At 47.2% G+C, this 26,976-nt stretch overlaps 1 protein-coding gene across 12 annotated transcripts in view; it reads left to right on the plus strand.

The window, feature by feature from the left end:
* The window catches only part of CFAP99 (cilia and flagella associated protein 99), a 157,943-nt gene that overhangs the window by 53,750 nt on the left and 77,217 nt on the right, over window positions 1-26,976 (plus strand). For all 12 annotated transcript variants that reach the window (XR_008319332.1, XM_053308826.1, XM_053308837.1 and 9 more), the window contains 2 exons: window positions 16,976-17,064; window positions 24,866-25,070. Coding sequence is in view for 11 of the 12 variants with exons in the window: in XM_053308826.1 (XP_053164801.1) it covers window positions 16,976-17,064; window positions 24,866-25,070 (294 nt within the window). In the remaining variant the exon portion in view is untranslated. The remainder of the gene's footprint in view (window positions 1-16,975; window positions 17,065-24,865; window positions 25,071-26,976) is intronic.

Raw genomic sequence — 26,976 nt, forward strand, 5'->3', positions numbered from 1 at the left:
TGCACTGATGGTGACCAATAAAAGCATTTTGTTTTAACTACATACATTCATACTTGTGTTAAACAGTACCATTGCAGAGCATGAGAAAATCCTGAAAAAAATCTGTTATACCCCTGGGACAGAAGGGAGCTTTGGGAGTGTAAAGAGAACAGGCAGCACAATAAAGCTCTGAGGAAACAGCAAATTGAGGCATGGCTTTCAGAGCAGGACGTTTATACTCTCACAATACTACTGTTGTTTCAAGGGTGGATGCACAATGGCAGGCAGATTTAGTGGACATGCAGCAGCTTTGTCTAAATACAACAAAGGCTACAGTACATTTTGACAGTGGTGGATATTTTATATAAATATGTTTGGGGTGTACCTCCAAAAAGCAGAAGTTGTGGAACAGTTTAATAGAACTTTAAAAACAAGAATGTGGAGGTATTCCACATTCACAACACCTCACAACACCTACAGGTCTATCAATCAATGTCTTGCCTGACCTCCTAAAGAGTTATAACCACAGCTTTCACAGAACTATCCAAACTAGGACTGTGGACGTTAACCCCAACAACAATCTGGCTATTTGGGAAACAGCTTACAGTAGCACTATCCATAAAAAAGCAAAGCCTCTTGTGCTAAGAAAAGGCGATCACGTTAGGATTTCTAAAATTAAACAGGTTTTTGAGAAAGGTTATGAACAGAACTACACCACAGGGTTGTGTATAGTGAAGCAAGTCATCAGAAGAGCTGAAAATCCTGTGTACGTGTTAAAAGATTGCATGGTTGAGGAAGTTCTTTGCAGCTTCTACTTGAAGAATTACAGAAAATTAAAGCTGAAGAGAACAAGATGTACAGGGTTGAAAAAATCTAGCTACAAATGGTTTTAGCAAAGTAAAACATTAGTGAAGTGGCTAGACTGGCCTGACAAATTTTTTATTTTTATTTTTTTATTTATTTTTGCATTTATATACCGCCTTTCGTTAAAAAGATAACCCCAAGGCGGTTTACAAAAGTTAAAAACATACAATAAAAAGACAATAAAAACATCATGTTAAAAATATAAAAACATAAAAACAGGCATAAAAACAATACAACAAATACAACAAATAAAAACACAAAGAAGCTGCAGTAGAAAACCATCATGTAAAAGCCTGGGTAAAAAGCCAAGTCTTTAAAAGCTTTCTAAAAGCCGTGATGGAGTCCGAGGAACGAATGGCCACTGGGAGAGCATTCCAGAGTCTGGGGGCAGCAACAGAGAAGGCCCTGTCCCGAGTGCACGACAGCCGGGCCTCCCTCATTGTCGGCACCCGGAGCAGGGCCCCCTCAGATGTCCTTGTCAAGCGGGCAGCAACCCGTGGGAGCAGGCGGTCCCTCAGATACCCCGGGCCCAAACCGTTTAGGGCTTTAAAGGTCAAAACCAGCACCTTGAATTGGACCCGGAAACGAACCGGCAGCCAGTGCAGCTCTTTCAAAATGGGGGTGATATGTTCCCAACGGGCAGCTCTGGATAAAACCCTCGCTGCCGCGTTTTGCACTAGCTGCAGTTTCCGGATATTCTTCAAGGGCAGCCCCACGTAGAGTGCGTTACAGTAATCCAGCCGCGACGTGACTAAGGCGTGGGTAACCGTGGCCAGATCTGCCTTCTCGAGAAAGGGACGCAGCTGGCGCACCAGCCGAAGCCGTGCAAAGGCACCCCTGGCCAGCGCCTCCACCTGAGCTTCCAAAAGCAGAGCCGGGTCCAGTAGTACCCCCAAGCTGCGTACTTGCTCCTTCAAGGGGAGTGCAACCCCATCCAGAACCGGTAAAATCTCCTCATCCCGATTGGCTCTCCTACTGACCAACAGTACCTCCGTCTTATCCAGATTCAATTTCAGTTTGTTAGCCCACATCCAACCCATCACGGCCTCCAGCCCCCGATTCAGGACATCCACCGCCTCCCTAGGATCAGATGACAAGGAGAGATAGAGCTGAGTGCCATCCGCATATTGCTGACAACTCAGTCCAAATCTCCGGATGACCTGTCCCAGCGGCTTCATGTAGATGTTAAACAGCATGGGGGACAAGACCGATCCCTGCGGGACCCCACAGGCCAACGGCCACGGGGCCGAGCAGTAGTCCCCCAGCACCACCTTCTGAACCCTCCCCTCAAGAAAGGACCGAAACCACTGCAACGCAGTGCCTCCGATTCCCATACTCGAGAGGCAGCCCAGAAGGATACCATGGTCGATGGTATCGAACGCCGCCGAGAGGTCCAACAGAACCAACAGGGACGCACTCCCCCTGTCTAGTTCCCGGCGTAGGTCATCCACTAGGGCGACCAAGGCAGTCTCAGTCCCATACCCGGGGCGGAAGCCAGATTGAAAAGGGTCCAGATAATCCGTATCATCCAAGACCCTCTGCAGCTGGGACGCCACCACATGCTCCATCACCTTGCCCAAAAAGGGGAGGTTAGACACAGGTCTGTAGTTGTCCAGGTTGGAGGGATCAAGGGAGGGCTTTTTTAATAGAGGTCTTACCACCGCCTCCTTAAGGCATGATGGCATCCTGCCCTCCCTTAATGAAGCATTAACGATCACCTCCAGCCATCTACCTGTCCCCTCCCTGGCAGCTTTTATTAGCCATGAAGGGCAAGGGTCAAGCGCGCATGAAGTCGCCCGCACACTGCCTATGATCTTGTCCACATCCTCAGGTCGCAGCAACTGAAAAGAATCCAACACAACGGGACCAGATGGTACCAAAGGCACGTCTGCCGGAACTGCCAAAACTCTGGAGTCCAGGTCAGCACGGATGCAAGCGACTTTATCTGCAAAGCGACAGGCAAACCGATCACAAAGAGCTGTAGATGGCTCCTGCCCCATTGTCTGGGGGGATGTGTGGAGCAAGGTTTTCACCACACGAAACAGCTCTGTTTGTCTGCACTGAGCAGACGCAATGGAGGCGGAGAAAAAGCATTTCTTCGCCGCCCCCACCGCCACGGCATAGTCCCTAAAATGGGCTCTAGCCCGTGTTCGGTCGGATTCGTGACGACTCTTCCTCCAGCGTCGCTCCAGCCGTCGCCCGAGTTGCTTCATCGCCCTAAGCTCCGAGGAAAACCAAGGAGCCGAACGGGCTCCACCAAGCCGGAGAGGGTGCTTGGGGGCAACCGTGTCAACAGTCCATTCCAGAGATCAACCAAGGCCTCGACAGGGTCACCAGCTCTGGACACTGGAAACTCCCCGAGGGCCGTCTGAAATCCAAGCGGATCCATAAGCCTCCGGGGGTGGACCATCTTAATCGGCCCACCACCCCTGCAGAGGGTAGACGGAGCAGTCAAACTAAACCCCACCAGGTGATGATCTGTCCATGACAAGGGAGTGGTCTCAAATTCCCCCACCTCCAGATCATTTATTTCCCGGTCGGCAAAAACCAGATCCAGAGTGTGTCCCGCTACGTGGGTAGGGCCCGATACCAATTGAGACAAGCCCATGGTTGCCATGGAGGCCATGAAATCCTGAGCCGCACCCACTAGGGGGGCCTCAGCATGGACATTGAAATCCCCCAAAACAATAAGCCTGGGGGAACCCAAGGCCATCTCCGAGACCACCCCCGCCAGCTCAGGTAGGGAGACTGAAGTGCAGCGGGGTGGTTGGTACACCAGCAGAATCCCCAGCCTATCTCGGAGGCCCACCCTCAAGGACAAACACTCAAAATTCTGAGATTGCCTGACCGGGCACCTGGAAACGGGAAGAGTCTCATGAAAGATGACTGCAACGCCTCCTCCCCGACCCTTGAGGCGGGGCTGCTGCACGATCTGGAAACCTGGAGGACAAAGCTGAGAGAGACCAACCCCGCCCAGCGGATCCAACCAGGTCTCCGTCACGCATACCAGGTCAGCCCGCTCATCCACAATCAGATCGTGGATAAGAGATGTTTTTGTGTTAACTGACCTGGCATTCAGCAGCAGCACCCTAATCCTCGAAGGAGTGTTCCCAGAGCTCCCTAGGGTCAGAGGGTTGGGAGAAGGGCCGGAAAAAGGAACAGGCCTCAATTGCCTGGACCGATTTCCCCTGTAACGGCCTGCCGAACTCCCACCGCCATACCTCCCTCTGCCCGCTACCCGTGATATTGCCTGCCACTCCAGACCCACTTTTTTGCTCCCCCAGGCACATCTCCCCAGAATAAACCACCACAGCTTCTTGGCTTAATAAAAAACCAAGACCAGACTTGCGTGATCTCCTGCTAGCTTCTTGATTGTGGGAAGACAGATCTTCAGGGCAGAAGGAAAAGATCTTCAGGGCCCCAGGCAGCTCACCCCCACGGCTGAGAGCCCTTGTGCTCTCGCCCTTCGGCTCACGCTAAGAGGCTCACGCCCCTGGCCCAGCCTGAGCTTTAAAGCAGCAGAGACAGCCCCATAGATTGAACACACCTGAAGAAAGGTAGGGCAGAAGCAGAAACACAGTCACTGCCAGCCCAAGATCTTCCCTCTTCCCTTCTTCAGGCCCTGGCCCAGCCTGAGCTTTAAAGCAGCAGAGTCAGCCCCATAGATTGAACACACCTGAAGAAAGGTAGGGCAGAAGCAGAAACACAGTCACTGCCAGCCCAAGATCTTCCCTCTTCCCTTCTTCAGGCCCTGGCCCAGCCTGAGCTTTAAAGCAGCAGAGTCAGCCCCATAGATTGAACACACCTGAAGAAAGGTAGGGCAGAAGCAGAAACACAGTCACTGCCAGCCCAAGATCTTCCCTCTTCCCTCAAATTCAACAGTTGGATGCCCTCGTCAAACTTTGCGAACCGGTATAGAATGGGTGACAGAAGATTTTACATTACTTTCTCCAGAATGCTAGCAAGAAGGCTTTCCCACAGAACACTAGTTCAGCCTTCACTATCCAATTAGCAAGGCCCCTGGATCTTCATGGGGAGTGGGAAGTGGGACTGGTTGAGATACAGTACCCTGGGACATTATTACAGAGGATACACCCTTTGAATACATCAAGGGGTTAAAGAAGTGGTCCTTCTGCTTAAGAAAGTGTTCTTACTCCACCATTACAGATTTGGTGGATGATATTAATGAAATTACAAGCACCCAGAATGGGAACAGCCATGTTTTATGACCCTATGACTAGAAATGACTAGAAATATCCAGTTTCTGAGTCCTGACAATGATTTCATTTTTTCAGCTGAATTAGCCCACGTATTAGGACTCTTTCCCTACACCTACCAAAGTGTTGCCTTTCCCTGCAGACATAACTGGTGGGTTCAACACTCTGTTAGTCTGTTTGTTTATAGGGATATTGTAGAGCATCAGAGAGTAGGAGACTTTTATGTCCCTCTTTTGCATTGCATTCCAGTTTACGGGCAGAACAGTGAAACTGTTAACATTGTTTGACAATCCACACTACATTCTTATGAGCAAGCACCACATTGACATAATCACTGTGAAGATAAAGATGGACCAGAACAAAAACATGCCATTCCTTTTTTACAAGATGATTGTGAAGCTGCACTTTCATCTCCAGAGAGGCCTGCAGCTTTGAAAATGCAAATTCTGAAAAGTTATGGCCTTTTACAATATCTATTATAGTGCCCAGGCAGAAAGTGCCCTATCTGGCTACACAAGTGCTCATAGTCCAGAGGCCTTTCTGGAAAGCAATACCTCTTTTGAGATGGGGATTGGAAATCATTAAGCCACACGTTAAACAGCAACTCAGGGCATTGCTAAAGCCGTAGTGAGCCACGTCTCCCAAGCTGTTCTGAATAAGAAAGACCAGGCTTCTTCCTCACAAGGAAGGTCAGGTATGAAGTATATCAAAGGAAAATGAAAAACATCATGTGTACAAATAACAAGTACTCTCTGCCATCTTAAAAGAAAAGTTGTGAGCCATCAGAAGCACTAGATGAGGTCTAAAGCAGGAATTCTCAACCTTGAGTCCCCAGAAGTTATTGGACTTCAACTCCCATAATTCTCAACCAAAGGCCACTGGGGCTGGGGATTATGGGAGTTGAAGTCCAAAAACATCTGGGGACCCAACGTTGAGAATCCCTGGTCTAAAGGAAAGAGGAAATGCTCTGCTGGTGATATCTTTGAAGCTACAATGACGCTTTGAAGAGTGCACCAAATCTGAACTACATCTGTTCCAAATTGTCCCTACACAGACCAATATTGAGAAAAGCATATATGTGCTGCCCTGACACTGCTCCCTTGGATTTCTTCATTGCTGGAACTGGAGGTTTCCCCTGGATTTGAATAACACCCTTTTATACATATGCTGTAAAATTGTCAATGTGGATGGAACCAACCTTGCACAGGATGCCAAAGTGGGCCTGGTGAATTACCCTATTGTAGCCATGTTTAGTCAGGTGGATGTGACCCTGGGAAACCTGCTTTGGCTGCTGCCAAAGCAGCAGCACTTCTCTCTAAAAGGCATTCATTGAGGCAGTGATGAATTACAGTGAGAGCATGCTATCCAATCCTCAGCAGGCTTATTTTATAAAGATACTGCAGGGCATCATGAAGTAGCTAACCTGGATAGCAGTAATCTTGGTTTTAATAACAGAGCCATCTTTATGCCCCCAAACCAAAAGGTAGACCTGCTGGGGCATCTTCATACTGCTTTGCTGGTCAATGACCAAATAAACTTCTATCTATCTATCTATCTATCTATCTATCTATCTATCTATCTATCTATCTATCTATCTATCTATCTATCTTCATACTGACCTGTTTTTTCAAGAAAAACTGCTTTTAAATGGCATAGATGTGAAAAGGCAATCACACAACAAGGATGTGTTCTGTTTAATGGTTACTGGAGCTGACTCTTGCTACTAGTAGCAAATCTTGTCAGCCTCCCTCTTTATCAAGAAATGTTCTCTGAACCTGGCTATGTGGTTAGCACATGCCAAGGCTTTGCTCACAGCCAGTGCAAAATATCCAGTGGAGAGTGTGAGTATGAAAGTGTTTAGCATTCTGGCCTGAAGTTATTACGGCAATCAGGAAAATTTATATTTAGGACAATTACGAAAAACTGTCATAATCTGTTTTGTGAATAATTGATGCATTTAATGGGGTTTTCTCTAAAAACCTCTTTAATTTCAAGCATTATGACATTAACTTTGCCTGCCTCTATATGGACAGCACCCTGGTGCCCATGAAATCTTACCAGCCTGACTTTCGATCTTCTAATTTTGTCCATGAGTATATGGGGCTGGTGCAGGCCACAGGCAAGCACCTGAAAGACAGAGCTCTATTCATTAATAGAGAAGAATATGGGAAGGGCTACATGCTGCTTGCATTTGATCTGAATTCATTTGTGCCAGATTTCATAATTGTAGGCCCATCCATTCTGGAAATAAAGGGGGGGGGCAGCAAAAGAGGCCTGCTGGTACCCCTTTTCATTAAGACAAAGGGCAAATTCTTCCACATGCTGATAAAATGATGGTCCAAGGAGTGTCTTCATTTGCAGCAGTTTTTGTAAAGTTCTGGCTTGAAACAAGCTAGATTTGACAGGTTTTAGCCATTTTTAAAACAAACAAAAAAATTCACCAAAAACCTGCCGCCTCCTCCAGTCGGGCCCGCCTTCTCCTCCGGCTTCCCCTGGGCCCGCTTCCCCCAGGCTCCGGCTTCCCCCAGGCCCGCCGCCTCCTCCCGGCCGTGCCCGCCGCCTCCTCCCGGCCGGGCCCGCCGCCTCCTCCCGGCCGGGCCCGCCGCCTCCTCCCGGCCGGGCCCGCCGCCTCCTCCCGGCCGGGCCCGCCGCCACTGCCCGTGCCTCTGCCCGGGCCCATCTCCGCCTCGCCCAGCTTCCCCTGCCCCCTCGCCCGGCTTCCCTCACCGCCTCCTCGCCTGGCCTGGCCAGGCCCGGCCCCTCGGCTCCTCGGCCTGTCCCCGTCGCTGCCAGGCCGGGCCCACCAGCGGCCATGGCCGCCGCTGTTCTCCTGGGTGTGCCGCCAGGACCAATCAGGCGCCCTGCAGCCCAGCCAATCAGCTGGGTTGCCGGGACGCATTTTTCCTCTGTACACCCAGGAGAATTATATATATAGATTTTAAATGGTGGTTTCTGCCATTTTGTATCTCCAGTATCTTGACATGTATTCCAATGGGAATTCTGACTTCCCAACATCATATCAGATATTTCTGACCTGATATCAGAAAGACAATGTCAAATTGGAAATGTTGAACTTTTTAACCGATTTGGCCAATTTTTGATTATTTCTGACATTTCAGATCCAACTTTGCATAGGCCTACTGGATACTATCAACTGCAGATATTCCATCTAGTTTTATTTATATTTATTGTTCAATTTCTATATTTCTTTTCATTAAAATAATCCCAAACTGGTTTACAATATAATCAAAATAATGCACAATTAAAATACAAAAAGTAATATGTTAAATATAAAAATAAAAATATTATATCTCTATTTAAAAGTTTAAAAACCTATATAAAACATCCCCATAATCAAGAGGCAGTTCAGAAGGATACTATGGTCAATGGTATTGAATGCTGCTGAGAGGACCAGCAAAACCAACAGGGATGCACTCCTCCTTCAGGCTGCAGGTGTAGGTCATCCACTAGAGTGACCAAGGCAGTCCCATATCCAGGATGGAAGCCAGATTGAAAGGGACCTAGATAATACATCTTCAAGCTGAGATGCTACCACACGCTCTATCGCCCCAAAAGGGAAGGTTGGAAATAGGTCTGAAATGGTTTGGGTTGGAGGACTCAAGAGTGGGCTTTTAAAATAGTGGTCTCACCACCACCTGCTTGAGGCATGATGGCATCCTGCCCTCCCTTAATGAAATATTGATTATAGCCTCCAACCACCTGTCCAAATCTGCCCCTGGCAGATTTTATTAGCCATGAAGGGCAAGGGTCTAGAGTGCATGACTTTTCCTGCACACTGCCCAGGATCTTGTCCACATCCTCAAGCTGTACCAGCTGAAAGGAATCCAACATAATAGGGCCAGATGGTACTCGAGGCAATCTGCCAGATCTGCCAAAATACTGGTGTCCAAATCGGCATGGATGCAAGTGACTTTCTGCAAAATAAGGTGCATGCCACATCTGCAAACTGGCATGCAAACTGATCACAGAAGGCTATAGATTTTCAGGGCTTTTAGCTGTTTTATAGGTTTTATTGTGTTTTAATAGTTTGATTTTAATTGTTAATTTGTTTTAATTGTTTTTATCATGTTGTGAACTGCCCTGAGCCATTTTGGAAGGGCGGTATATAAATCTAATAAACAAACAAACAAATAAATAAACAAATAAAATTAGATGGTTCCTCCCCCATTACACAGGGGGATGTGTGAAGCGATAAGTTTGCTACATGAAAAAGCTCTGCTGGCCTACACTGAGCAATGGAGGTGGAGAAAAAATGTTTCTTCACCGTCTCCACCACATGGAGTAGTCCAGGAAATGAGTTCTAGCCGAAGTTTGGTCGGATTTGTCACAACACTTCCTCCAGCATCATTCTAGCCATTGTCTGAATTGTTTCATTGCCCTAAGCTCCTCAGAAATCCAAGGAGTAGAACAGGCTCCACCAAGCTAGAGAGGGCATTTGGAGCAAGCATGTCAATAGCCCAGGCTGTCTCCATGTTCCAGAGATTTACCAGGGCCTCAACAGAGTTGCCAGCTCTGGACACTGGAAACTCCCCGAGGGTTGTCTGGAAACCGAATAGATCCATAAGCTTCCCGGGGTGGACCATTCTAATTGGTCTACTACCCCTGCAGAGGGTAGATGGAGCAGTCAAATGAAACCCCACCAGATAATGATCTGTCCATGATGAGGGAATTATCTGAAGCTCCTACACCAGATCATTCATTCCCTGGTCAGCAAAACCCAGATCCAGAGTATGTCCTGCCACGTGGATAGAGCACGATACTAATTGAGATAGGCCCATGGTGGCCATGAAGTCCTGAGCTGCCCCTACTGGGAGGGCCTCAGCATAGACGTTGAAGTTCCCCAAGACAATAAGTCTGGGGAAACTCAATGTTTCCTCCAAGACCACCTCCACCCACCCAGTCTCCATAGGGAGACTGAAGTGCAGCGGGGTGGTTGGTACACTAAAGAATCCCTAGCATTTTGAAGGCCCACCCTCAAGGACAAACACTCAAAATCTGGAGATTGCCTAACTGGGCACCTGGAAAAGGGAAAGTCAATGCCCGCTCCCTGACCCTCAAGGCAGAGTTACTGCAGGATCAGGAAACTTGGAGGACAAAGCTGAGAGATACCAGCCCCACACATACCAAGTCATCCATAATCAAATCATGGCTGAGAGATATTTTACCTTTTTTTTTTTACCGGGCGGCAGGAGCACCTGAATCCTTGAGAGAGTGCTCCTGAGCTTCCTGGGGCTGCAGGATTGGTAGAAGAGCTGGAAAAAGGAATATACCTCAATTGTCTGGACCATTTCCCCCAGTAACAGCCTGCTGAACTTTCATTGCCATATCTCCCTCTGCCTGCTTCCTGAAAAATCACTGACCCCAGACCTGGGAAGAGGTTTTACACCCTCCCAGGGACACCTTTATGGACACTTGTCCATAATATACAAGTGTATATTATGTATATCGTACAAGTGTATATTGTTATTATTATTATGTACATATTATTATGTACAAGTGTATATTATGCATACTATATACATAATATACAAAGACACTATCAAGCATCATTGTATGCTGGAGATAGATACTGTAGAAGAGGTTTCTTTAGAAATATTATTAGGGGAGGGGGGGAAATGCTGTGCACAGTCTGTCTTGATTTCAGTAAAGCATTTGAGCAAGTCTCTCATGATAGCCTTTTATGGACAAAATGGTAAAATGTGGGCTAGATGTTGCTACTGTTGGGGGGCTCATAGCTGATAGATCAACCATATACAAGAATTGTTGATGAATGTTCCACATCCACCTAGAGGGGAGTGACACAGCTTCAACATCAACTCAAGTGGAGTTCCACAGGACTGTATGGGCCTTGTGCTGTTCAACATGTCCATAAATTCCTTGGGGGAGGTAGTAGAAGGGATGCTTATCAAATCTGCAGATGACACAAAGTTGAGAGTAATAACCAACACCTTAGAAGACAGAATCAAGATTCAAAGCAGATTTAGGCTGGAGGCCTAAAGGCTAGAAGCTAGGAGGAATTTCCTAATTGTAAGGGCTATTTGAACCAAGTATCTGCAATCCTCTCTTCTCCAAGGGGCAAGGAAAGGCTGCTTAACAGTTTGAAGCAAGTCACCTTCCTCATCTAAGTTATTCCACCTTTTTAAAACATGTTTTTACATCAACAGGTCAGCCCACATCTTCCCTAGAACCCAAAACCTTGAGATAAGTTTATTGTCTACTGTGATCTTTTAAACTCTAAGGCATCCTTCTGATTTTTTCCTTGACATTTTGTAGTCAAGGGGCAGCCTCAGAGTGGTTTGTCATTTGTTCTCTTTACTTCCATCCAAAGTGATTAACGATGTGTTTGAGGTTATTAAAGATTCCAGCAATAGTATACCGATTCAGCTGGGGTGTTTTTGGCAGAGGGAGTAATTCAGCCTTCTTTCTAAACTTGTGTGTCATAATATGAGGCAGACTTCCTCCTGTATAATAGACAAATTAGTCTTTATAATGCAGTATCTCTGTTTGATATGGGATCATTTGATATTAAATGGACTTTGATTTAATTACACATCTGAGCAATGAAAACATAGAGCTAAATGATTCATATTATTGTTGTTATTATGCTCTTCTTCCAAGGAACTCAGGGTGGCTTACATGGTCTGTGGAGGATTCTTTAGTTTTAAAAGTGCTATGAGTAATGGAGTTCAGATTTCTGCTCATATTTCTTTCTTGATCAGAAAAAAATGATTGGATAGAAATGAGAATTGAGGTAGGGGAAGGAAGACAGGAATAAAATTCCCTATAATTTCCATGACTTCCATAAAAGGAAAATTATTTATTTATTTATTTATTTATTTATTTATTTAACATATTTCTGTACTGCCCAAAACCTATGTCTCTGGGCGGTTCACAACAGATAAAAACAGCATTAAAACATTAGTTAAAAACAAAAACAAGAAATTTAAAACAAAACAATTAATTTTTTTAAAAAAACAATGCTCTAAAACATTAAAAACAATCAAAACAGTATCAGTTAAAAGCCTGGGTGAACAGATGTGTTTTCAGGGACCTTTTAAAAGCTGTCAGAGATGGGGAGGCTCTTATTTCACTAGGGAGCGTATTCCAAAGCCTTGGGGCAGCAACGGAGAAGGCCTGTCCCTGAATGGCCACCAGACGAGCCGGTGGCAAATGCGGACGGACCTCTCCTGATGATCTCAATGGGCGGTGGGGTTCATAATGAAGAAGACGTTCTCTTAAATACCCAGGGCCCAAGCTGTTTAGGGCTTTATAGGTTATGACTAATACCTTGTATTTTGCCTGGAAACATATTGGCAGCCAGTGTAACTCCTTCAATACAGGAGTAATATGGTCTCTTCTGGATGACCCAGAGACCAGCCTGGCTGCCACGTTCTGAACCAACTGTAGTTTCCGGACTATGTAGAAGGGCAGCCCCACATAGAACGCATTACAGTAATCCAGTGGGGAGGTTACCAGCAGATGTACCACTGTTTTGAGGTCATCTGTCTCAAGAAACGGACGCAGCTGGTGTATCAGCCAGACTCCAGGCAGGCATTTAGGGAGGTTATGCCCTCTCCCGATGATACTGACATAGAGAAATAGATTTTGGTGTCATCAGCATACTGGTGACACCCTGCACCAGATCTCCTGATGATCTCTTCCAGCGGTTTCATGTAGATGTTAAACAACATCAGAGACAATACGGAGCCCTGAGGAACACCATGCAAAAGTTCAGATTTTGAAGAACAACAGTCTCCAAGGGACACCATCTGGAAGCTGCCCGAGAAGTAGGAGCGGAACCACTGCAGAGCAGTACCTCTCACCCCCAACTCCCTCAGACGCTCCAGAAGGATACAATGGCCGATAGTATCGAAAGCTGCCGAGAAATCCAAAAGGACCAACAGATCACACTTCCTCTGTCAATTGCCAGTTGGAGATCATCCATCAGGCCAATCAAGGCAGTCTCCACCCCATAGCCAGCCCGGAAGCCAGTTTGAAATGGGTCTAGATAATCAGTTTCCTCCAAGACTGTCTGGAGCTTGGAGACCACCACCCTCTCAATTACCTTGCCCAGCCATGGAAGGTTGGAGACAGGCCTGAAGTTACTCAGCTCTGAGGGATCCAAGGTAGGCTTCTTCAGAAGCGGTCTAATAATTGTCTCCTTAAGACTAGGAGGCATCCTACCTTCCCTCAGAGACACATTTATAATCTCTACCAGGCCTTCTACAACAACCGCCCTGCCAGATAGTATAAGCCATGTCGGGCAAGGGTCAAGAGAACAGGTGGTGGCCCGCACCGTTCCAATCAGCTTGTCCACATCCTCAGGAGTCATAAACTGGAACTGATCCAACCTAACCGCATAAGAGGAGTCGTTGGACACCTCTACATCAGACACTGAAGTAATTGTGGAGACAGAATCTAAGTCGGCCTGAATACGAGAGATTTCCCCCCACAAAGAATGCATTAAACACATCACAGCGGGTAATCGATGGTTCCAGATTCTGATTCAAGGGAGGAGGGGCACATACTACCCCTCTCATAACCTTGAACAACTCCACTGGACGTGAACTTGCAGATGCAATGCGGGCAGAAAAGAATCGCTTCTTTGCCGCACGTATTGCCTGAGCATAGATCTTCAGATGAGCTCTATGTTGCAATCTGTCGGATTCAAGCTGAGTTTTTCTCCACCTGTGCTCCAGTCGTCTACCTTGCCACATCAGCCCCCTTAGTTCTTCTGTATACCACAGAGCCAATTTTGAAGCGGGTCGGAGAGGACGCTTAGGAGTAATCATGTCTACTGCCCCGGTGAGTTTGCTGTTCCAGTTCTCCACCAGGGCATCAACAGGATCGCCAGCAGAGCCGACACTAAATCCCTCCAAGGCTTCTTGAAATCCTATAGGATCCAATAACCTTCTCGGGCGGACCATGCTAATAGGTCCCTTGCCCCTGCGAAGGTGGGGTGTGACTGTGTCTCCAACCTTAACCAGATGGTGGTCTGTCCATGACAATGGGGAAATCACAGGAGTCTCCACCCACGGAACACCACGCTGATCAAAGTGAAAGACCAAATCAAGCGTGTGACCTGCAATGTGCGTCAGTCCCGAGACCACTTGAGATAGGCCCCATAGTTGCCATGGCTGCTATGAACTCCCGAGCCGCCCCAGACAAATTGGTCCCGAAATTAACATTGAAGTCTCCCAGCACCACAAGACTAGGGGACTCCAACACCAAACCCGAGACCAAGTCCGTCAGCTCAGTTAGGGACTCCGTTGAGCAGCGGGGTGTTCGGTACACTAACAGAAGCCCCAGTCTGTTCCTGGTCCCCAAACGTAAGTACACACATTCGATATGGTCTGACAGTCCAATAGGGATCCTGGTAAGGGAGATATTATTCTTATAGACCACAGCCACTCCACCTCCCCGCCCCCGGACCCTCACCTGCTCCTCAACAGAGTACCCTGGAGGGAGAAGCCGGGACCACACTGGGCCACACCTGTCTGGGAAGCAGGTGGTCTCTCCCTTTGCTGAAGAGCTTCCTGTAGACAGAGGCTGGAGGCAGCGTCCCTTATAGGGCCAGAGATGGCCCCCCTGGTCAGGTGGAAACTACCTTTCTGAGGTAGTTATTTTTAAAGACACATTTCCAGAGCTAAAATAAAAGGCATTTGGATAATTATACAGGAATGTTCACTGCATAAAACTGTAATGCTCCTGTTTGCAATTTTGTCCTGCACATAAGCAGGCTAGTAAAAGTGTGTTCAGGCTAGTAACTTTAATGGGGAGGAGGAGGAGGAGGAGGAGGAGGAGGAGGAAAGAAAACTGCCATAGACTGACCTGTGACAGCAGCAATATCTAAGTGAACCGAGAATATTAGCAGTCTTCAGTGTGCTTAGCAGGCATGTCACAGTATTCCTGTAGATCCTCCTTTAGAAGGTTCTCTCAACCTTCAGCCAGCATTCAGCTTCTTCAGCCAAGTTGAAGAGCCCTGCTGAATGGCACTGCGCAGGTGAAATGATAGCAGATAAATATTGCTTCAGTGTTGCTATCATTGCCACAGAGTAGGTTTAATAATGTTCAGCTGGACTCATACTGAGTTCTCTGCTACCTGCATTCAAAGGCTATGGTCTCACAATCATATTAATCTTGTTTAAACTGAGATGATCTACACGAATGTGAGCACGTCAACCTATGCATGGGGACAATTCTGGCTAAGTTCTACAGAGCTAACATAAGTTAACTAAGTTCTGCCAAGGATATTTGATCTAGGATCAGATCTGGGTTAGTCACCTGCCAGTATGCCTGACCAGAGTTCACTGATTGTGAGAACCCACACGTCTCACTGATCCTTCATGTTACCTGCATACCCTCCCCTGTGTGTCCACCATTGATGCCCCTGTCCAGAGTGGATCATACTCAGCAATGCTTTAGTCTGCCACCCACACTCCATAGCCATGTACCCATAATATCTTAGGCTGCACTCATCTGGCAACATACCACATCATCCATACCTAGATGCCCCGCCACCTCTGACCCAACACCCACACTTCTGTCCCTTCAAGCTACAGCACTACATGCCATGAACAGCAACCCAGGTTTAGCAACCACACACTCCACTGACAGATACTGGCAGGGAGACTTGTCGTCTCATGCAATAGTGGCCAGGTCCATTGCCTGTGGGACAGTGTTGTGGGGTGCTTCTTGCTCACTTGAGGGGGACAGTGTGTAATTGTGTATGCGCACTTGTGCAACATGTAAACAGGGAGAGATGGGGATTGGCAAGGTTGCACAGGTGACCCCTGGATATCCCTCTGTCAAGGGTCCCTTTGGTCTGAAGGGGCTTCCCTTTTTTGTTTTTTGACCAGTAGAAATTGTGGGTCCAAGTTTCCTCCAAAAATTGTACTCCCCATGAAAGGCACCAGGGATGGTGGAAATCGGTTGGAGGCCCAATTGATCGGTTCTGGAGCAGGGAGGAGATGCCAAGTCAATAGGGCAGGGAAAATTGATGGCTGGGCATTGTCCTCCCTGCTAAGCCAGCCAGAGAGCAATGGATCTCTGAGGGGGATGCTGTCCACTCATCTCCTGCCATCTGTAACACTCATGGTGGCTGGATGTGGGGGAGTGGTCCCTCACTGCCCTTTCTCTGCCCTTCTTTCCCCCAGGATGCACGTCTGTTCATCATGAGTTCAGGCACCATAGATGGTGCTGTCCAAGATACCCAGGATCTATTGATCTAATTGAACCCTGAGGTTTAGGCAGGGCTGTCCAATTGCACAGCCCACCTGTCAGGTTAGTCCTGGACAGCCCCCTTCTATGTGCCTGCTTCCCCCTTCCCTGCCAGGATGATCACCTGGGTCATGACTCCAGTGATCTCTCCATGACAGGGAAGAGTTTAAGTTGGTTAGTGCTCTCGCTGTCAGCTGCTGTGCCTCTGTGGCAGCAGCGGCACTACTATATTTGTATAATAAGCAGTAAAAACACTAACAGTAGTTAAAGCTTTAGCCACCATTTATATTCCTGAAGTTTTTCTAAAGTGTTTTCATTGGTCAACATTCTGTGCGGTGTTAGTAACCCACTGGAGCTGTGGTGCATGTGTCATGTAGCCCTGATGGTATTGTGCAACAGGGAAGATGTGCAATGACTTATACCAGTGTCTGCACAGATGCACAGCACTTCTTCTATTGAAAAGGTGGAAGTTGCACTGTATAACTGCATGGACACTAGTTTTAGCATGTTGTGCAACACCATCAGAGCTGCTTTCCACATGTGCAGCAACCCCAGTGGGTCCCCAGAGCCCATGTTTTGCTGAGCAGAATACATTATATTGAACATGTTCAAGAATTCTGTTGCTTTTACTAGTTATACTTGTGTAAATATTTCTGTACTCCATTTCCTGACAGATTGACAATCCACCTATCAAACTAAATGCAACAGCAATCTTAAGAGAAGGTGTCCTCTACCAACGAAAAGTGGAGGAGGAACTCAACAGGTATTAACTGTTTGATTAGAATTATTATTATTATTAACCCGATTATGCTAGCTCTGCATTAAAGGGAATTGTTCATAATATAATAAGGTACTGGAGCTATTGTTCATAATATAATGAGGCCTCTCTCCTTCCATGCTTCAGATCAGTGGGGAGTGCATTCGATGTCACCCAAAGTATCCTCCGCCATGGATTTGCCCCTCCAGCTAGACCCCACTCTGAGAGTTGCAGCTGTCTTAGAAGCCCTTCTGTTCTCCCTAGTGTCTCCCCTTCTAGAACTAAATAACCACCTACAGTTCCTGCAGTCTTGCAAGAGGTCACTGTCCATTTCCAGAAGGATGCCAGCCTCCCACAAGAGCTCTCAGCATTCTTGCTACACTCTTCCTTTAGGCATGTACATGGAACTGGTTCAGCACTCCTTTTCTGGAGTGCCGAACTGGTTCTGTTGACCGTTGTTTGAAACCAGTTCAGAGACCACACCGGGGGTGGGGGTGGTGGTTTGCTTTAAATGACAGGGAGGGTGATGCCTGCCTACCAGCCCCTGCCCTGCCACTTTTGCTCCACTGCTGCTCTCCCCAAAAGTGCATGGGAGCAGGGCTGCACCGTTCCTCCTTGCAGTCCCATTTAGCGTCGCCACGCAAATGGCTGGTGCTTGGTGTGTTGGCCATTTGCATGGCAATGCTGAACAGGGCTGCAAGGAGAAATGCTGCGTCAGCCATTTGCTGCATCGGCCATTTCCCACACCTACACTTTTTGGGAGAGCGCTGCCTGGAAGAAAGCAGCAGAGCGGGGGCGGGGGGGCAGGTAGGAGGCACTCTCTTTTTCCCTTAAAGTAAACCCTTGCCTTCCTGGGAGTGCATGGAACTAGTTCCGAGCACATCCCTACCTTCATTTGCTCAGATACTGAGATTCTGAACTCTGTGACTGTCAGGTTGTTAGCATTTTCTAACTCCTGTTTCTCTGTGGCCCTGTTTGGACATAGCATGAAACCTCGGGTGGACAAAGCTGTGATTAATCTGTGAAGCTGAGAACTATGCTGCAGATGACTTACTAACTGCAGTTTGGCAATCTCTGGCTTCTGGGCAGAGGAACCCCTCCCTCCTCCTAGTCCGCCCAAGCTGCATCCCAGCAAGCTTCATTCTGCTTGTGTCACCAGACTGTTGGCAAAGTGACAGCACGCTAGTGAAGCTGTAATAATTGGCCGTGATGATAGAATCATGTGCCTTCTCAGCAATGTTTGCCTGCCCTCGGCAGGGCAAAAACATTTTAACCCTTTCCTCACACCACTTGCACCACTGTCGTTCATAGTTGGGAAGAAAGGGTCTTATGGTTCTCCTTTTCCATACCCCAGGAAGATAGGATTGGTCCCCTTTCTTCCTAATTAAACTGGTAAAAAATAGACTGCACAAGTGATCCTTCTACTTTTCCTTATATGTTAGCATAATGAGTTTGTTATTGGCAATGGCCATTTGTGACACACCCACACCAGCTCATTCTCCAGTAGATATGTCATAAGACATATGCCCCCCCCCATCTGGAGACTTCTATCCCCTCCCCATCCCTATCCCGTGCATGATTGCTTATGCATGGGTGGATAGGGTGAGACGTCTAGGAACAGTTGGAAATTACATAGGATTTGCCCCTTCAATTTTTGGAAGTATTATTCTATTTTTTGTACAAGTTGGTTGGGGAAGGGAGCCCAGCCCCTTCCCCTGGGTGCAAACATGCTTGGTCTCAGCCAAACCTCATGAGAAGAACCATCCATCTAGAGCAGGATTAAAGATTATTCTTGTGCGATAAAGATGGAAACTGCTCCGGAGTGAACCACATGAGAGTGCCTGACCATAGAGACACACATGAAGCCTGGAGAGCTTTTACCATCTGGCCTGGTAGACAGTTCCACCAAAGCCCCAGGATGGGTCCTTCGGCTGGTCCTGGCAACTGATGGGAACCAAGAATATAAGCACCCCTTAAAAGAATCTGGTCTCCCTGCAACACACCTCCATGCTCTGTTTTGCTGTTCACAGTCACCTGGCTAGCCAGGGATCATTTTAATCCATGGGTGTCCCATCCCAGAGTGCCCTGCAGTTGCTGGTTTGCATTTGCCACATGTAGGCTTGTACATGGAGGCTTTTGTGTACTTAGGAAAAGTAAAGAGAATGAGAGTTCCCTGGAATTTCGCCCACACCAGTGGGGATTAAACTCTCTTAAAAAGTGGGCATGGTGGCAGTGATTGAGCTACTAAAGGAATGGTTTGAGTTTAAAGGAACAGCCTTTGTGAGCAAAAGCAAGAGAGAGGATGATTCAGTATTTTTCTTCCCCTCCTGTGGGCTTGCTTTGAGACAAAGGCTGGGTTAAATCCACTACAGAGTTGTTTGTAAGACATCCGCGGGGGCTCATGGCCTTGGTGTCAGATCATTGGGCACCCCACAAAGAAACACCCAGTAGAGCCATCTCCAAATTCTTACAAGACTTGCAGGCCCGCTTGCAACAAGTGCGGGAAGAAGCCTGGGCTAATCTGTGTGTGGCACAGGAAAGACGGAAGTTGGTATTATGATAAAACTACCCATTAGCAAATGTTCCTCCCTGGTTCGTGAATGTTGGTGAGCACAAAAGTCTGGTCCACCGGCTCCTTGGACAGCTGTGTAGGGCCCTGCCGTGCTGTCTGCCAGTTGGGACTCTTCAGTTATTAGCCCGCTAGTCCCCCAGGGTTACGCTCCCTTAAGTGCTTCCACATAAACTACCTCAAGCTGTGGCACGAGCATGAGGCGCCATCCAAATGCCAATGCTTACAAGCAGTAAACGCCGACAGCGAAGGCCCTGAAGGGACAGAATCCACCTACACCAATACAATAACGGAGATGCAGAAACAGTAGCTACTGTCACAAGCCCGTCTGTCTGAGGCTTGGTCCAAGGTCACCGTCGGAGAAGCTGCTAGCTCAGGGATCCTCCTGCATCTGAAACAAAGCATAAGAGAAACAAATCACTATCGAGTATTAAGTTCACCCTGTCTCCCCCGCACCTAGGTTGCTCACCAGATTCCAAGAGTCCTGAGTCCAAGGTCCACGATGTCACCAAGGGAGGTCTCAAGGCGGGGTGAAGCAGTCCAATGTCTGGCTCAGGAACCAGGTCTCAAGTAGCTGGAGTCAGGGTCTCAAGGGTCTCAACCTGCCTTTCCCAAGGAGTTGGGAAATCCAAGCAGCCAAAGGCTGGTCTGCAACAAGCCCAAGTATGATTTTTCACCCCCTATTTCTTCTGCTTCGGACCATCCCTCTGGAGCTGAAGCTTTGTCTTGGCCTGTCTCAGCTGCCTCCTGCAGCCCGACCATCGAACTCTCCCCTTCGGGTGCCTCTTTTTCTGCTGGAGGGTTGTCAACTTCCCCCCTCCTCTTCACTCTCCGTGGGTGAGGGCATGACAGCTACAGGGACGACTATCCAAGTTCCCTCAGCTCTTCCGTAACACCCTGTGGGAGACCCAAAAAGCGGAACACTATCCTGACCCCCACCAGGATTTGTCATGTGCACCCTCCTGAGGCCATTGCCGTGGAAATGACAAGAAATAGTCTGTAAGGAAGTCCAAGAGATGTTAGCCCTCGGCACGACTGAGCCGACCAAAAGCGTCTTGGGTGTCCTGGTGGAGCCCCATAGTGCTCGTCCCCAAACCCAATGGGTCTACCTGCTTTTGTATAAACTTTAGGGAACTGAACAAGTTAGCTGCGTTTGATGCCGAACCCATGCCCTGTGCTGATCTCATGATTGAACAGTTAGAAGCAGCCTGATACCTCTCCACAATTGACTTTACCAAGGGATATTGCATCTTCAAAGACACAGACAGTATATGCATATCAAGATATTACTACAGTACTGTCACCCTTAGGCTTCAAGACTGGGAGAAGACTGCCTTTGCGGAACTCCAAGGACTATCACTTTATTACTATGCCTTTCAGGATACATGGCAGCAGTACCACATTCCAACAGTTGGTGAATCTGATATTGGCTCATTGCCAAGATTTTGCGATAGCTTATTTCAACGATATTGTAGTGTTCAGCTCTACTTGGACCGAACACCTGGAGCCCCTGCAGTTCGTTTTTGAAGCTTTGAAATGGGTGAAATGGCCAATCCCATAAAATTCAAACCTGCATCTCAAGAGTGAAAATACCTTGGTTGCTTCGTTGGACAATGGTTCCTCCAATCCCAAATGGAGAAAGTTGAAGCGCTCTAAAGGATAGAGCGTCCCACCACGAAAAACCAGCTATGGGGGTTTCTGAGCTTGGTGAGATATTACCAAAAAATAATCCCTCATCTCGCCACCAAGGCCACACTGCTGACAGACCTCTTGCGCAAAACTGCTCCTTCTCGACTGATGTGGATGGAACCGACTGAAGAAGCTTTCCTGGATCTGAAGAATACCTTGAGTGAGTCACCCATACTCCGCAGCCCAGACTTCACTCACCCCTTTATTTTACAAATTGATGTGTCTGCTTTGGGAGTGGGCATGGTGCTCTCCCAAGAGCAAGATGGGGGAGAACATCCCATCGTGTATTTGAGTCACAAATTACAGAGTGCAGAACGCAATTACTCAACACTGGAACGGGAAGCTCTGTGAAGTGGGCTCTACTGTCACTGTTGTATTGTTTAGACCACAACCCATTTCTTCTAATTACAGACCATTTGCCCTTTCAATGGCCTCATCGCATGAAACATCAACCCCCACCCCCCCGGATCATGCAGTGGCTTGCTTTATTTATTTATTTATTTGTTTGTTTGTTTGTTTATTACATTTATAAACAGCCCCATCCAGAGGCGGTTTATACGTTTATGATCTGCCATCATAAGGGTTCAGAGAATGCCAACGCTGATTACTTCTCCCGGCAATAAGAGGAAGTGGGGGAAGACTGTCCATTGATACTAGGTGTGTGTGTGTGTGTGTGTGAGGGCATGGTGGGCGTGAGAGCGGGCACTCCAGTGCAGGTGCCAGGAATGTGCAGGGAGCCTTACCTCAGGCCCGGGGAATGCCCAGAATAAGGGTGTTGGGGCATCTGCTTTGGCCGAACCCCTTTGCTGGCCCCCAGGATGGCAGAAGGAGAGCTCGCCCTTTAAGGGCAAGATCTTGGGGAAGCCTGGCAAGCTCTCGTGGGATCTTGGCATGGGATCTTGAAGCCAACTGAGATCTCGCGAGACTTGCTCAGGATGTCAGGGATTATTTCAGGAGCTGGCTGATGATGAAGGGCTAGTTGATGGTGGGGGCTTGAGCTGGAAGGAGTCCTGGGATCCATAAGGAAGAGGGGTAGGAGCGGATAAGAATCCCTCGGAGAGCCTGTGAAATGAACAGGTTTTCTGAAGCATGGGTCCTCACTCTTTCAACACCACCCCCACCACCCACCACTGCCAGACTTCTGAGACTTACATGGGGAAGATTAGTGCCCAGTAAAAAGGGTTCAGGAACAGCGGATGTTGCCCACAGAGGAAGCTCCACACATAGGCTTATCTGATTGAAGTGAGGGGGGGAAACAATTTTTGGATGCTTTGAAGTGCATTGAATAAAAGGTTTCCATGTTATTATTAAACAGGTCTTGTGAAGCTCTTTTCCAGTTTCCAGTTCTTTGCTGCTTCCCTCCTGGCAGCTGCTGAGATAAGTAGTATGATATCTTTATAGAGGAGGGTTTTTTAAATAATAATCTTTAAAAACAGATGCAATGCTAAGCACGCAGCCTGGTGCTACAATCTGCATCATTACATCTGTAATCATAGCAAGGAATCATACCTAGGAACCAGGTTTTCCACCAGCGTCCGAACCAGAAGGAGACCCTGTCGAATCCCTTCCCCTCGATCTGTCAGGGGAGGCTATGCCGACCCCTACTCCTGAAGCTATAGAATCCCAGAGTGCTTCCCATCCATAAGCAGTGGATCCATCAGAGGCCACAGCCTCTCTCTCAGAACTGTCAGAGATGCTGCTCCCATGGTCCCCCCAGAGATGGCCTCTGGTTCCTCTGCTACTTCCAGTCTCCCCTCTGAGTCCTCAGCAGTGGAGATGTTGCTGGCCTCGTGACAAAATCAAGAACAGGAGGAGTGCACACCTAGCAGCACGATGCTTGCTGAAAATGGGCCTCTGCAAGAGGAGGAGTGAGTACTCTCCAAATGGATTCCTCAAGAGTATGACTTGCCTAGGCCAGGCAGGAAAGCGCATGGCTCCTCCAGCCTACAAAAGCTGCCACAATGTTCGAGGTCTCTGCTGGCTTCAACAGCTCTTGCAGAGAGTCTGCTCCAGCTCCCAGACCCTGCCTTTCAAGCATGACACTATGCTGCTGCCTCACTTCACCTCACCTTCCTGCCTGGTTCCCAGTCTGTGCCCTCTCAAGCCTGCCCTGTTTGTGTGTTCACTTCTCTGGATGCTGCATCTTCTACGGACTCCAGACTTGCTGCAGTCACCACTCCACTGAGACCTTGGATGAGTGAACTCTGATCTGCCCTGCCCTGAGGGTGGCACTGCACTCATTGCAAGACAATAAAGGAGTGGTCCCACCTCTAGTTTCTGAAAGTGATTCAGTTTTAGAGCCGCTCTCTAAGTTCGTAGATGATTTCTTAAACTGCTTTGTGGTTCTAATTTCATCATATATACATAGTTTGATGAATTATATTAATAAAAGTACTGAAGCAGCCTGTAAGAATGGCATTCTAGTTAACATGGATGTATGATCACTCTGCACAAATATTAATTCCACAGGCTCAAGCTTTAGAAATGATATAGGAGGTTTTGGATAGGAGAGGGAACAGACATCCTCCTACTCACTTCCTTCTTAATTTAGCAGAAATAGCTTTAAGCAAAAATTATTTAAAGTTTGATAAACAGTTTTACTGGCAAGTGAATGATGTTGCAATGGGATGTCCAATAGCACCAGAAGTAGCTAAATTAGATGATATTTTCATGTCTCCATAAATATTTTTCAGGGAACCCTTTCCAGAATTAGTAGAAAACCTTTCAGTTAGAATTTTCTGATCATAATTGGTACAAGGAATGTTTATCATAGGGATGCAGACTTTCACATTTATAGTCTCATTTAACATTCAGTGTAACTTTCAGAGCAAAACAGCTTCTGCTTCTGAAGATTTACAATGAAGAAGTCTTCTGCCACTGTTTCATAACAGATGCCTAGTATGTTTGATACAATATTGGTGAGAGAGAAACAGTAAAAAAATACTTCTGAATTTCAGAGAGAGAAACAATTCTATTAATGTGGTAGCATATCCATCCCTATTGTAAACACATCCTTTCCTTCTTTGGTTCTCTTTTACCTATTGTGCTGATCGTAGTTGTTGCCTCCTGAGGTTACAGGGCTCCCCATATGCTTAGAGGCACATATTACCATGTTCTTCTTAAACATTGCTGCAGCACTAATCCTCAGTTTTGCTGTTGCCTAACAGCAAAAATTGTGCTGATTGTAGTTGCCTATCAGTCAAGATAAGTAGTGGATTGGAGCATGGAGGATCAAGCCAAAATTGTTTCCATGGTTATGATTTTGTAGGCTAGTATAATATCTCAGACTTGACATTAGGTCGCATACTTCCATGATATGAACATTGTAGGCCAATGAATTTCCTCATTTTTCGGAGCTTAGTTGCAGCTGCCACATCCATATCTATTCCTATAAACCAAAGTGGGTTTTTTTTAAAAAATTGAATTTTATGTGTGGTTAAGATCTCTAGCTCCACTTTACACCTGCTTACACTAAATCTGACTTTGCATATCAGCAGCCATTGTACCATGTTCAGTCCCTCATAGTATCCAGTTTCCCTTTCCTTACAGAATTGAACATCTTCTTCAAGGAGCTCAGGATCCATCTGAATTTCTAGAATGGCAGAAGCAAATGAGTAAAAGAGACTTGGATGAACAGCTGGCAGAAACAGAGTGTAGGAGGCTGCAAGGCAAGCTAAGCTATGAAGAGGCAATTCTTGCACATCAGAACTGTGTTCAGGAGAATAAAAAAAAGGCTGAGCAGAGGAGGGAAGAGGTATTTTGTCAGAATACTGTTCAGATTTTATTATTTATTTATTTATGTATTTGATTTCTATACCGCCCTTCCAAAAATGGCTCAGGGTGGTTAATACAGAGAAATAACAAATAAATAAGATGGATCCCTTTCCCCAAAGGGCTCACAACTGAAAAAAGAAACACAAGATAGACACCAGCAACAGTCACTGGATTTTATTTGGACCTGACTCTCCCTATTTTATTTGGACACGACTCTCCCTATTTTTAAGGTAGCATTAGACACTTCTGCATCATAGATTGTGAGGGCCTGGCAGCGGCTGGAGTGGGCGACCAAACGCCAGCAATGGGAACGTGCAGGGAGCCTTACCTCTTCGCCGCCAGTTCAGGCCTGGGGAATGCCCAGAACAAGGGGGTCGGCATGTCTGCCTCAACCAATCCCATCCACTGGCCCCAGGGACACCAGGAAAAGAGTTCGCTCTTTAAGGGTGAGATCTTGGAGGAGTCCAGTGAGCTCTCGCAAGATCTTGGCACAGGATCTTGGAGCTGCCCGAGATCTCATGAGACTTGCACGGGAAGTTGGGGGCTATTTGAGGAAGGGCTGGCCAATTGGCAGTGAGGGCTTGAGCTGGAAGGAGCCCTGGGATCTGTGAGGAGCGGGTAGGAGCGGACAGAAAACCCCAAGAGAGACTGTGATTCAAACAGGTTTCTGTAGCAAGGCTCCTCCCTCTTTCAGCAACCCCCCCCCCCCCCGCACTCCTTGCCAAACTTCTGAGGCCCATATGGGAAGAGTAGCACCTGGTGAAAGGACGGAGGACAGCTGACATCACCCCTTGGAGGAAGCCCCACACAGATGTTTCAGAATTAATTATGCCAGAGCATGGGAGAAGCTGAATTGATGGTTGAACATTCTTCTCTGTGCTAACCCAGCCAGAGAGCAGTGGGACTCCTGAAAAACTCCTCTCCTCTTGTGTTGCACCCCTCCCCATCCTCCTCTCCTCTTGTGTTGCACCCACTATGGCACAATGCACCTGGGGTGGTGATGTCCATGTTGCCATGCAGTCATTTGTATTGGGTGTGAGACAGGGCTGCCAGATTGCCCTGTGCAGCTGTCTAATTCTGTACTGCCCCTGTAGTCATGCTGCCTGCATGAAAGACTCCTGGGCCTGTATGAGGTGAGACGCTGAGAAGAAAGTGTTTGGCAGGAGCCTTGAAAACCCCATCAGAAGAGGAAGAAAACCACAGTACCAAGTATAAAACCAAGAACTTTCTGATTTCTTAATAGTGGCCCTCTTGTCCTCCACACTAATGATGTCTGTGCCTGCATAGACAGACCCCTGAGGAACCTTCTAGAGCTGTTAAAGTCTTGAGCGGTGGCCCTGCCCCAACCAACTGCCCAAGTAGCAATAGTGGGGGAAGGTTTCCTGAATATAAGGAAGGGGAAGAGGCTGATGCATGTCTGGCCAATTTTGAAAGAACATGCATCAGTTATAAAATACCTGAGGCACAGTACATGTATTACCTGAAACCACATCTCAGTGGGACACTGTTGGTCATGTCTGCTGAGATGAAGGTGGAAGAAATGGACTATCGACTTTTCCAGCAGAGGGTTAAGTCCTGGTTGGGACTAACCCCCGAAAATGCCCTCCAGAAGTTCTGTAGCCTCCGGAAGAAGTTCAGTGAAACATACCGTGCCTTTGGTCATCTTTTGAGGCAGACCAGTGAGGTGTGGATGCACAAGGCCCTTCTTAAGGACCACTCCTTGGCTAATGGCTAATTATAAAAAATGTGAAGGGAGAAGTATTAATTTGTTTAATTTCTCTGACTTAATGAAGACTGAAAAGAAACATTCTAAGAAGGTGAAGAATTCAATGCAATTGAATTGATTTCCACTTGTACCTTGCACTGTGTGCTATTATTCTTTATTG

This window comes from Hemicordylus capensis, chromosome 3 (genome assembly GCF_027244095.1).
Source record: "Hemicordylus capensis ecotype Gifberg chromosome 3, rHemCap1.1.pri, whole genome shotgun sequence".
NCBI classification, from domain to species: domain Eukaryota; kingdom Metazoa; phylum Chordata; class Lepidosauria; order Squamata; family Cordylidae; genus Hemicordylus; species Hemicordylus capensis.